General features: G+C 38.9%; 2 protein-coding genes across 2 annotated transcripts in view; one reads left to right on the forward strand and one right to left on the reverse strand.

Annotated features, from left to right (window-relative positions):
* poc1a (POC1 centriolar protein A) overlaps positions 1-8,798 on the reverse strand; it is a gene marked incomplete in the record, with an annotated part of 36,118 nt that extends 27,320 nt beyond the window's left edge. The window contains 7 exon segments of the mRNA XM_035661174.1: positions 1,400-1,533; positions 2,762-2,877; positions 3,250-3,357; positions 3,478-3,657; positions 3,865-4,036; positions 4,207-4,291; positions 8,633-8,798. Coding sequence (XP_035517067.1) covers positions 1,400-1,533; positions 2,762-2,877; positions 3,250-3,357; positions 3,478-3,657; positions 3,865-4,036; positions 4,207-4,291; positions 8,633-8,635 — 798 coding nt within the window.
* Positions 5,635-6,483, forward strand: b9d2 (B9 domain containing 2). The gene has a single exon (XM_035661175.1). It carries the CDS (start codon positions 5,810-5,812, stop codon positions 6,335-6,337), a length of 528 nt encoding a protein of 175 aa, XP_035517068.1. The 5' UTR covers positions 5,635-5,809; the 3' UTR covers positions 6,338-6,483.
* Positions 8,799-12,212: the final 3,414 nt, after the last annotated feature.

Genomic DNA, 12,212 nt, shown 5'->3' on the forward strand with positions numbered 1-12,212 from the left:
CTCCACCGGGTACCTTTAAAAGAAGAGCATAATAATATCATGGTATTTCTTTTTACTTCTAAATTCAAATCTCACCCACCCTATAATGAGTTTCAGGCAGGAGTGCATTTAACTATAGAAATACTCTAGCATCTTATCTCTTTAATGGGGTCTTAAAAGCTAAAAGGTACTCATGTACTAAGTTGAAGTTTCTTCATAAAAAGTTTTGGATCACATTGTGAAAGTCAGCTGTCAGACAGGAGAAGCAGAGAGACAAATCTACCTAAATTAGGCTAATTTAACCCAACCAGGTAAGGTCTCCTGAGGCGAGGTAAACAACACGTTTGTCAGATCCAACAGACAAAACACTCCCTCAGAGCCCTCATGTGTTTTCACATACAGTACGCACATGGGTCCACACATATACACAAGAATAACACATGCAAGCAGACACATAAACACACATAAACCTATACACCCACACTGAACAGATGGGGGTCTCTCCCATCTCTAGCTATGCGACTGGAGAGACAATTAACACCCTGAGCGCACCCAGCACCAACAGATTGGCAGAGTTACCACTGAGCCAAAAAGAACAACAACAGAAATGGAGACAGAGTGCAGGAGATGACAAATTTGGAGGTGTGAAGAAAGAAGGGGGAAAAGTGGTTTTTTTTTCCATCTCGACAAAGGGAAAGGTTTTGGCAAGCAGCTGAAGGAAAGCACAGGTGACACAGACAAAAAAGACAGGATGAGAGACAGGCAACGTGTACAGAGGGATAGATAAACAGATGGACCACATGTGGTACTGGCAAGCCACTGATTTCCACAACTAGCCAGCAAGCCAGTCCATCAGCTGTTCAAACAAACAGATACAGTCAGTGAGCTGTCCGGCCAACTAGTCCGGCCAGCCAAAATGTGAGTACATGAGAGGCAGGAGAAAGGGAAGAGGATGGAGCAAACAGAGAAGGACGAGGAGGGAAATGAGGTCGATAATGATGGTGTCGATGCTAAAACATCCCCAGAACACACGGAGGGGAGTGTTAAAGTCAAAGAGAGAGGACGGCACGGAAACAGAGAGGAGGAGGAAGAGAAGAAGAGGAGGAGAGGATCCTGAGGAACGGAGGCAGAAACACAGTTCTGTTTCCTTCCAACAACCCTGAGATGACTCATCATGAGTGGGCTGCCCGCTCGCCTGGCAAGTACTAAAATACACCACATACAAAAAAAAGGCATCATACGCACACACTTGCACACATACACACTTCAGACAATCAAACATGCACAAAGGAGATGTCAAACACACTCACACAGACTACAGACATGACCTACCGTGACTGCACAGTTTGGCCTGTGGGATATCTGAACTGTCTTCAGTGTGTGTGTGTGTGTCGTTGTCTTAGTGTGTGTGTGTGTCTACCTGGTGTCCGTGCAGTGTATACAGTAGCTTGCCCTCTACAAGGTCCAGTATCTTCATTGTGGAATCGCTGGATGCAGTGATGAGGAAATTACCAGCTGGGTGGAAAGACAAGCTGTTCACCACCCCACTGTGGACTGGAAAACACACACACACACACCACACACACCACACACACCACACACAGACAGAACATCAAAAACTTAATTAAAGGTCAAAATGAATCTGAAGAAATGATACACATTATTGATGCTCTCAAAATAATTTTCTTTTCTCTTTAAACTGGATGTCAGAGGAACAGGTCGGTTAAGAGTTCAGTGTCTGGCTCAAGGACACTTCAGCAGGGCAGATGCTCGCTAACATGGATATGCCTGAATCCCACTGAAGTGCACTGCTGCTGTACGTCACAATGCCTCAGTTTCTGTGTAACTTGAGAATGGCTTAACATTAGGGTTACATCAGCACGTAGCATTACAACAAGTTGATTAGCTGCTACTGTTTAAAACGTATCCGGATCTGAAACTATTCTACCATGTGGTGACTGGGCTCTTTACTGAGATGAAGACAGCAGACGTTTGGTGAGCGACATAGTCCCTCTGCTGGCTGCAAGATGCTATGACACATATAGATATAGTGATAAGTGAAGTGATATAGTGAAGAATGTATTCTCTGGTATGACTCAGGTTCATGCAGGGATACACAAAACACAAAACCAGTTGAATTAACCGCCCAAAAGCTAGCTAAGATGACTAAAAGACAACTTAACAAACTAACAGTTACCAGTGATTGTCATGAGTAAATACACCATATTTTAAACAAAATATTACACAATGTGTGCACAATTGGTAATTTACTACAGTGTGTGTGTGTGTGTTAAATAAGGCACAGTGGAGAAGGCAAGAGGAGAGGAAAGGCTTTTATCTTCATGCCCCATCTCTTCAGACAGATGTGATTATCCATTATTAGATCTCACAACTCAAATCTATTTAAGAGAGCTGATTAGAACAATCAGACTGACTGGCAGGCTTGGTTTATTCAATATGCAAGGACTCATAAATCTCGATTACCATGTTAATGGTGAGCTTTAAAGCTTTATAGGTGTTATTTCAGTAATCTGTTGTCAGCCTCGGCTATATCTTTCACTGCGTTTAAAGGTGAAGCTTTACTTAAGCTGCATTGCAGCGTTTGGTGGGAGTGGATGACAAGACTTTGAGTGTTTGCATCATTGTTGCACTTGTTTTTAGTTGTACGTCTATTTCTATCTTCTGTATGTAAGTGCAGTGAGAGCATCTTAAAACCAGTGTCAAATGCTGTGTGCGTGTTCACATAAATACTTCCTTTATACAGTTTTTGAGGTGTCTTTACCTTGATAGTGCTGTAGCATCTTATGAGATCTGATGTCCCATACTTTGACAGAGTTGTCAGTACTGGAGGCAGCGATGCATGTCCCACTGGGATGGAAGTCCACATAGTTTGCATAACTTGGGAGACAGAAAACATGTTATTTAATGAAATAAGGTCTCTGGTCAGGCTTCGGTCAGGCTTCTGGTCTATTTCTTTACACAATTCATTTTAAAATCAAAAACCTATTCATTTATGTTTAACTGTTGCTGCTGAAACATCAGTGTAAATGTTTTTTCTATAAATATTATATGTATATATATATATATATATATATATAAATATTATATTTATATATACGTATACACACAGTACATAGTTCTCTAAATCCTCAACATATCAGAAGAAACATTAACAAGAAATGTTTCTCACTGTAATTATTTCTCCCCCACATACAAACATCCACATTTTTCTCATGCTTTTAGTTTTTCTTCCTTGCCTTAAGTGCTCACCCAGCATGTTCATAGAAAGAATGAATACAGTCTCTGCTATTCTTGTCCCACAGCTTTATGGTCTTATCATCACTGGACGACACAATCAAACGATCATCTGGAGAAAACCTGCAAAAAATGTATTGGAAATTTTAGATCAAAAAACTGGCCATAATATAATTTGTACAGTTGTAAAACAAGTCAGTAATGTCTAGATGTTTTTTGTAATTATGTGTGTGTGCATCATACTTGGCACAGCGGACCCAGTTGATGTGCTGGTTGAGAGAGAAGAGGAACTTTTGCCTGTGGACGGTCCACACTTTGATGCTCTTGTCGTCAGAGGCTGTGACCAGACTCTGTCCGTCACCGGAGAAGTTAACGCTGCGCACGGTGGCAGTGTGAGCCCTGAACGCTGTTGACTCAGCCTTCCTGTACACACACACACACACACAAACAAACTTTTAAAACAAACTACCAAAACTAAACCAGTGGGTGTTCACAAATGTGTGCCTTCTTCTGTGCTGACAGAAGCAGGAGATTTTTTTTGTGAGTCAGCATCACAGTCCTTTGTGGCAGCTTTCTTGTGGAATAAAATAATAGTGAGTGACACTAGAGATGTACCACTACAAAACTCACATGCTGGGCACCCAAAGACGTACAGTCTTGTCTCTGGAGGCGGAGGCCACCAGGTGGCCAGAGGGAGAAAACTGAACAGAAGTGACAGCATCTTTGTGTCCATCAAAACGATAAGCTCGCATCTGAGGTTTCATGTTCCAAATCATCACACAGGAGTCCATAGAGCCTGTGGCTGGGAGAGGATAGAGCACAGGTGAGTAAACTGAACACAGTATGTATGAGTGCAAAGAACATACCGCACAGAAAATTAAAATAAAAAGACAACAGCAAACAGGTGCAGCAAATAATCTGGCCACAGGCAGACGAACACGAGACACAGAGTAAAACTAAAGTAGCAGTTACCGATCTGTTTCATGTTGCAGCTGAAGTCCACACTGGTCACAGCATCCCTGTGACCCTTGAAATGTCTCTCTAGAGTCGGATCAGACTAAATGGAGAAAGAGACAGATTGCAGCAGCCATATTAAAGCCTGTAAAAACTTGCTTGGAATTTTAAGTACTTCTCAATAATGGTAAATAGTAATGACTAAATAAGCAACAATCAAAGTTCAAAGTTTAAAAAACATCATCACTGGGAGTTAAACACTAACGAAATAGCTAATCTGCATCATCAGGACTGTGTGAGTGTGCGATATTATTGACGGTGGCCTGGCAACACCAGCAGTCAACCCCATAATTGTCATACGTAGCTAAAAGGCTGATGACATACTCTGCACTGAGTCAAGTGTTTATACAGTACTGCACTCTGTTTTCAGTACAGCTTGTAGGCAAGTCAGGCCTGTAAAATACTGGCAATCTTCATAAACATGCCATTGAGAATCCAGCTGTATACTTTATGAAGACAAAAGGGTTAGAACACTGGAGCAAAGTATGTGTTTACTTAAACACAGGTTTTGTTCACTGAAGACATATTGATATGCCACAGTAGGAAAAGCTGATGTGTTAATAATAAAATTAACAATGGCTCAATTGTATTTAGCTGCTTCAGTTTTAGGATCCTGGTGCTGTGCATGCTGGTTCACTGTCACGGCTTACTGGACTTACTAAACATACACTAAATAATATGGATTGGTTTTGACCACATTAGTTCATTTTCTACTACAAAAAAATATACTGGTTGGAGTTGGAAAGCACTACATCGTGTGGTGGCGCTGTGTCACAGTGTACTTTCAACCTACCTTTAGGTTAAATCCAGACAAACCTACAACTTAACACTTATTACAAATTCAGTCTTCTTCACTGGTTGATTATAGGGGATTAACATGTGGCATGTTTTTTGTCTCCTGTCCACAGATGTTTTTTTTATAAACAATGCCAGATATAGTCCAAGGCATATTCCCCTGCACTTATTAGTCTGTCAGGCAGCAATTCTCACACAACAACATCTCGACCAATCAAATTTCCTATTTTTCAGGTATTGTGTTTAAAAACCTAATTTGTGTGTTTGTGTGTGTTTTTTTAAAGGCATTTAAATTGTAAATTAAATTATTATTTTGTTATTAATTATTATTATTATTATTATTATATATATTTTTTTAAATTATACCAACCGCCGTAAAACAAACAGAAGAAGAAGACTGCATTACCTCATGGAAAGTACATAATCGATTCATTAATTATTTAAAAAATAACAGAAATAACAGAGAGAGTTTAGTAGTTTTTGTTTGTTTGTTTGTTTGTTTTGCTGCTCCACACTCCAGTCCAGCAGGTGGCGCTAATGCACCGCCAACCGCCATTAACACCCGAAGAATAAGACGGAAGAACCAGCAGAAGAAGAAGACTGCGTTACCAAGGAGACGTGAGCTGTGGTGCTACTGACCGTTAGCCGTTGAAGTAACGTTAGCCGTTGGAACTACCGTTAGCCGTTGAACTCGGAGGAAGAGTAGAGAGGACTTTCGGTGCCGCATGTTTTTTTTTGTGTGTGTGTGTAAGGAGACATTTGTGACATGGCAGAACTGCACATTATAGGCCAGATCGTCGGTGGCACTGGTTTCCCGCAAAACAGTCTGTTTTGCAAATGGGGAGTTCATACGGGAGGAGCATGGCGTCTCCTGGCCGGGCTGAAGGAGGGTCAGACCCAGGTGGACATCCCCCAAATCGGAGACATGGCGTACTGGAGCCACCCGATTGATCTCCACTACGCCACAAAGGGAGTGCAAGGCTGGCCGAAGCTTCACCTCCAGGTGTGGCACCAGGACTCCTTCGGCCGCTGCCAGTTGTACGGTTACGGATACTGCCATATCCCCTCCAGCCCCGGACACCACCGGATCAGCTGTGTGACCTGGAGGCCGATCGGGTCCTGGCAGGAGCAGCTGGCGCAAATGTTTGTCGGCGGAGGTCCTCAGCTCCGCAGCCCGGAGCTTGTGTACAGCGGGGCGGACAGATACAGACTGCACACCGAAGCCATGGGGACGGTGGAGCTGGAGATAGGCATCATTATGAGACACTTCGACAAATATGGCGTCGAGAGTTAACGGAGTGACGTTGAAAAGGACTTTATGAATTTATTTATATATGGTGCAGGCGGAGGTCAGACTTGGTTTTAGTACAGTTTTGTACTTTTTTTTTGCATTTGTGGTTTTTTTATATACATTAATATTAGGTGTACGTGAATAAAGAAACTTTGAAGAAGTTGGTTTCTTGTTGGTGTCATTTTCCATAGCAAATGTGATCAGGCTCCAGCATTATTATGAAGTACTGTAGAGCTGCAGGGATCCCCTGGCCTACTAATGTTGTGAACATCTGTCAGAAAACATGTTTGTGAATCATATTGTGCAGCCCTATGTATAAGTCATATTTTACTTGATTTTTTATTAGGGCTGCACAATTAATTTAAATATTATCGAATTGGCAATGTGGCAAAGTCCAAAATGCAACCTGCAGAAGCTGCAGTTTAAAACAAAAAAAGGTCAAATATGTGAAAAAACAGTATAATGAACTGTCTTTCTCCAGATTTAAGAAAACATGTTTATTTGGTACGGACCCCCCAAAAAATTTCACATCATCATGATTTTAATACTTTTTTCAGTGCAAATTTATAATTTAATCATTTCCACACTAATCCCAAATCATATCACAATTTCAATATTTATCAAAATAATCGCAATATCTTTACCATATTGTGCAGCAACAGGTATATTTTTCCAAAACTAAATTAGGTTAATGTTTTTTTTAACCTCAACACATTAGCATTATGATAAATAAATGAGATAAGTTGTGGCCAGCTATGGAGATACAAGCCAACCATGAATCAAGGTGTTAGGAAAACTAAAAACTTTGTTTAATTGATCCAAAACCTGGTAACAAACTGATTCAAGCTGCTGTATGTAGCTCACAAGTTCTACAAAGCTCATCTACATGGCCCACGGGATTTGAAGCTATGTGATTACATAGTTATTAGTGCAATCCTCTTAATTTACTTCTCTCTCAGAGATTGATACACACAGACTTCTGTCACTTTTTAACCATTAGTCCAGATTGTTTTCAAAGTATTTCCCCAACATTTGTACAGACAGCGCAGCAGAAGTATTCAGATTCATGTGCATACAGGAATTGGAAATGCTCCATTGGGCTGTCGATGTCTAGGGCAAAAAATAACTGCTTTCTGAATATGTCGACTGACACTTAACTAATCTATTCAGCACCATTTTAAAAGTTTCACTCCATCCAACATCCCAAACATGATTGACACGAGTTTGCCTGCCACAAAAGCAAAAATACTGCAATTTTAAAGGGCTAATAATATATAAAATCTGTAACTACAACTTAAATATGACACATAAGCAGCATACACACGATACAGTATAAAGTCACAGTAGCACAATGTACTGTGGTGAGACAACCTTACTTTTACTTTTACATTATTCAACATACAGAATATTATGACTACATGCTATGTTTAATACACAAGTATACATGTGTAAATTGTATTAAAAGCTTGGCACACAGAATAGTGATTAACTTTAACATTGTGTGATACAGCAAAGTGCAAAAATACCACAGAAATAAAGAGTTTTTCATTCCTGTCACAGTAAAAATGTAATCCAATACAAATACTCGTTACCTGTTAAAATATGTCGTCAGTAACCTAATCCAGGTATCACAATATTAAAGTAACGTAACTTGATTACTTTCCATTACTTTTGAATTACCATAACATCAAATGTGTAAACACAAGTCATGTACAGAAGTATTGATGCAGGTAATATAAGTAAGTAATTGAACAATGTAACCTTTGAAAAGAAGAAAATAAAAAGCCTCAAAACTGTGTCCTTTGCTCAGTGCATTTGAAGTAAAACTAATGTATTTTAATGGTATTTTAATGCTGCTAAATCATCATTTTTACTAAATGTAACTGTAATCTGATCATCTTTTTTTCTGTAACTAATGCATTACAGTTATTATCCTGATGACTTAAGTTAACTGTAACATATAATCAGTTACTCCCCTGCTTGTAAAGTAGTTACTGTAGAAAAGATATTTCCTGAAATACACTTTCATACTGGAGACAGGATTACCATTTTGTCCCAGACACTTTCATTCATTTAAAATCCAGATTACCTACTGTAACTAAGAAAGCCTGAAATACGACCAGTACCAATTCACTTAATGATAAAGCATTGGGTAAATCCTGTGCATATAAAACCAATCCTCTATTCCCACTTTTTTACTTTTACTTTACCAGCGAACGTAAACTACAAACAGGAAACGTACTTCAAACGTACTCCCCGGTAACAAGCGTCACACAGTTAACGTTAACGTACACTCACCATTGCAGCAGTCGTCTTTCCTGATATCGGAGCCGTTGGTAGCGACTGTTCTGACCGTTGCGACCGTTACAACCGTTACCGTCCCCCTGGCTCTGTGTTACGGTGGAGACAAACGGTTCTCGTACGGTTAGCTCACCGGCTAGTGATAGTTGCTGACAACAACAAAGTTCAGTTTACGCGCCGCGATTGGGCGCTGAGCATCTGGTCGGTCTCTTAAAGGGAACGTTGCACCGTTAATAAGTATTTCTGAGTATAAACCGCCATGTCACAGAGATACTATTACATGTTGAGTATGTTAAAATAAAAGGCTATGCAGTCGAGAGTAAACTGATTTATATGATATTAATCCAGCTAGATGTTCAAGTGAATATATTTTCATTTTAAAGTGTAATGACGCACTATTACCGCCAGGTGTCAGCAGTGTGGCACCGATAGAAATATTTAACATGTAAGTTAGTGGTTGTGTCATCGGGTTGTGTCGAGGAAGTGGAGAAAAAACGGACAGTTTTCTATCAAATTGATGCACTTATCCCTTGAAAAATATTTAGTTTGTAAACCTTATCATGACTTTAAACAGGAGTAATCGATTAAGCTCGATTAAGCTTGAAGAAAATGTGGTGCTGGGTTTTGCCTTTTCAAAATAAGTGCATTTTTACTCAAGGACTGCTTAGCACAAATTTGAGTTAATTATATTTCTATTTTATGCTACTTGGTACATGGTTAATGGACTGTACTTAATACTTACACTCCACTAAATTAATAGGGAAAGATTGTACTTTTAAAAACCCAAATAGGCCTACATTCGCCTGACAGATGTTACTAGTTCTTTACAACATATGATGGTTAAAACAATGCTGGTTATGTGCTATGGCATCAATAATAACAATCCAGTAATGTAACATTCAGTGGTCATTCTTCATAATGTGTACTGTTTTGATACTATTAGTATATGTGTGTAATGCTTCTCTGCTTTTACTCAGCTAAAATTGTTATTGTTTTAAATATTTTTTTAATAATTAAATGATTATGTAAATAATCTGATTCAATGTGTACAGTTCTACTAGGTTGACAGAAGTCCATATTTGCTGGCGGGTGATTTCCTAAAACATAAATTTAGGACTGTGCAGTATAACAGTGAAAAAGGGAAAAAATGAAGGTCTTAAAACTAAATTTGACACACGTTCCCTCCTCAAGACAGGGCTTCAGGATCAGGTAATAAACCAGGACCCAGCTTAAGGCCCTATATTAATGTCAGTTGATTTTGTGTTTTAGTGGTGCATACCCAAATTTTTCACTAGTACAAACCAGTTTAATCACTTTAAAGCCTGGAGCTTTCAGACCTCGAGACATTTGTCAGCTTTCCCTGGTTGGTAATCCAGCCTTGTGTATCACCCAAGATGTGCAGCAAATGTGCAGCAGTCATAACCACAGTAAACACAAAGGTTACCTCACTGAATTAAGGTCAGATAAGCCTATGTTTACATGAAATGTAATATTGTTTGTTTTATAAGATATGGTCTGGCATACTGTCAGTAAGAGAAGTCTAAAAATACAATTTATTCAGGATACAATAAGCACACCGTATGCATGGTTACGAAAATGTAAAATAAGAAAAGAGAAAAATAAAAGCTTCTTAAAAATACTCTTCAGGTTGGTTTTTAAGGGCTATTCACTCAAGGAATCACACATTGTGTTATAAGTGCCCACACAAACCCCATTCTTTAACCAAATCCTCTGTGGGCCCTTTCAGCTGAATGGTTGCTGTGTCGCATAGCCAACAATTCATACCTCCAAATACTCCTCATAATATCCCCTCTTTAACCCTTATTGGTTAGAGTATGACTGGCTGTAATTAGGTTGTTTTCATATTATTTTCACACCATGTAGTCATGTTTCTGTTTTAGGACGCGTTCACAAAAACAGGCTGCCCTTTACATTGTAACCAGAGCCAGGTAAGAAAAGGTAAGAAAATACTCAAAGGCATTTACAAAACCTACTAAACTTGTTCAGATATGGGTTCTGATAATGCTTTTGTCTCCTTTCCTTTTTAAAAGGTATTTACTTCCCTTAACTCCTTTTACGAACTATGTGATTCAATGCTCACATCACCTGTTTGTTGCACCCTGAATGTGTTAATTCTACAAGGTGCAACCCACCAACATACGATTATTTGATGGGAACAGTTCATTCCTAAAAACACCTATTTCCAGTAGACTAGTGTTTATATTAGTATACACTTGTTTTTCAGTAGACGATGAATAGAATGAATGAAGGAAGGAGGAAGAGAAACAGTCCTATGAACTGGAATCACAACTAATGATTCATAGTCAGTAGCTGTTAAAGGGCTGTAATTGACGCACCTAAGTGTTTTACACACACGTCAGCAGCACTGAATCCAATAGCCACTGTGTTTATTGTTGTAAGGGAAATAGGATCAATTTAAAATAAATCTGGGCTTGGTCCATAGGTCCACAGAATCACTGTTTCCTTGTCAGTAAAAGAGGATGTTTTTATAGTTATTTTCTTTATCTGGAGTCTTTTAGTAATTTATGACTGCTATTTAAACCTGCAAAGGAGTTTAATCTTATCTCCCTTGCTGTCAACTTTCCCCAGGATCCATGAGCTCATTTGTCATCGTATAATTATTTTGTTTGTCATAGTGCATAAAGAATACTCATATTGCATATTTTGCTGTCTTATCAACATCAGTGATATGTATGCATGTCCAGTAGAGAAGATACAATATAAAAAGATTGAAAGTTGGAGTTGCTGAAGGCGTTTTACTTTTTATTTTGACTGTGGCTAGTTGTTTCCACATGCTTTCAGTCTTGCTAAACTAGGCTTAATTGAGCTACAGTGTCTTTGTATTGAAAGTTTCTTTTTCTTTTTTCTTTTCTTTTCTTTTTTACCTTTTTACTGTGGCTAGCAGATAGATATAAATAAAATGGCTCAGTAGGACGGCAAATACGTTAAGCAAATTTCCTAAAATGTCAGAGCCTTCCTTTAACAGTCATGCTGCTTGTTTACAAACTTATTAATTATGTCTTCATTTTATTTATTTTTACTGCATGCGGGATATAAGAACATTATAAAACATTAACAATACACTGATTAACCCCACATAACTTATAGAGGGTAGGGGGTCAGGGGAGACATACAGTACAGTACCACACAGATTTTTTGGTGATACCAAAACATATCAAAATGTATCTAAGACTAGCCTGTGACAAGATCTGAGTCTCTCGCTTTTTACCATTTCTGAACAAACAATACATTATTTAGAAAGCAATTTGGTGTCTTTTGGAAGCAAGCAACAGGTCCATCGTGTTATTATGTGACTTACAATAGATTTTCACATAATGAGAGAAACAGTCCACAACTTCCTTCTCCCTAAGCTTTTTAAAGACACACCTTTGCCCTGTCAACTCATCTAGAGCCAGATAGTTTTGCTCCATTGTTCCACTGCTTAAGTGTCATGCAAGGCTACAATCATAACAATGCTACACTAGTTGTGGTTTATTTTTAGAGACAAAAGTGAAACAACAATGTAACTCACGAACGAGGAAAAGCAAAAACTCGT

The sequence above is a fragment of the Morone saxatilis genome, unplaced genomic scaffold (assembly GCF_004916995.1).
Source record: "Morone saxatilis isolate NCDOM2014 unplaced genomic scaffold, NCSU_SB_2.0 Contig18, whole genome shotgun sequence".
Classification (NCBI taxonomy): domain Eukaryota; kingdom Metazoa; phylum Chordata; class Actinopteri; family Moronidae; genus Morone; species Morone saxatilis.

Excerpts from the sequence above, each read along its gene's own strand:
- b9d2 (XM_035661175.1), top strand. The coding sequence starts at position 5,810 with ATGGCAGAACTGCACATTATAGGCCAGATCGTCGGTGGCACTGGTTTC.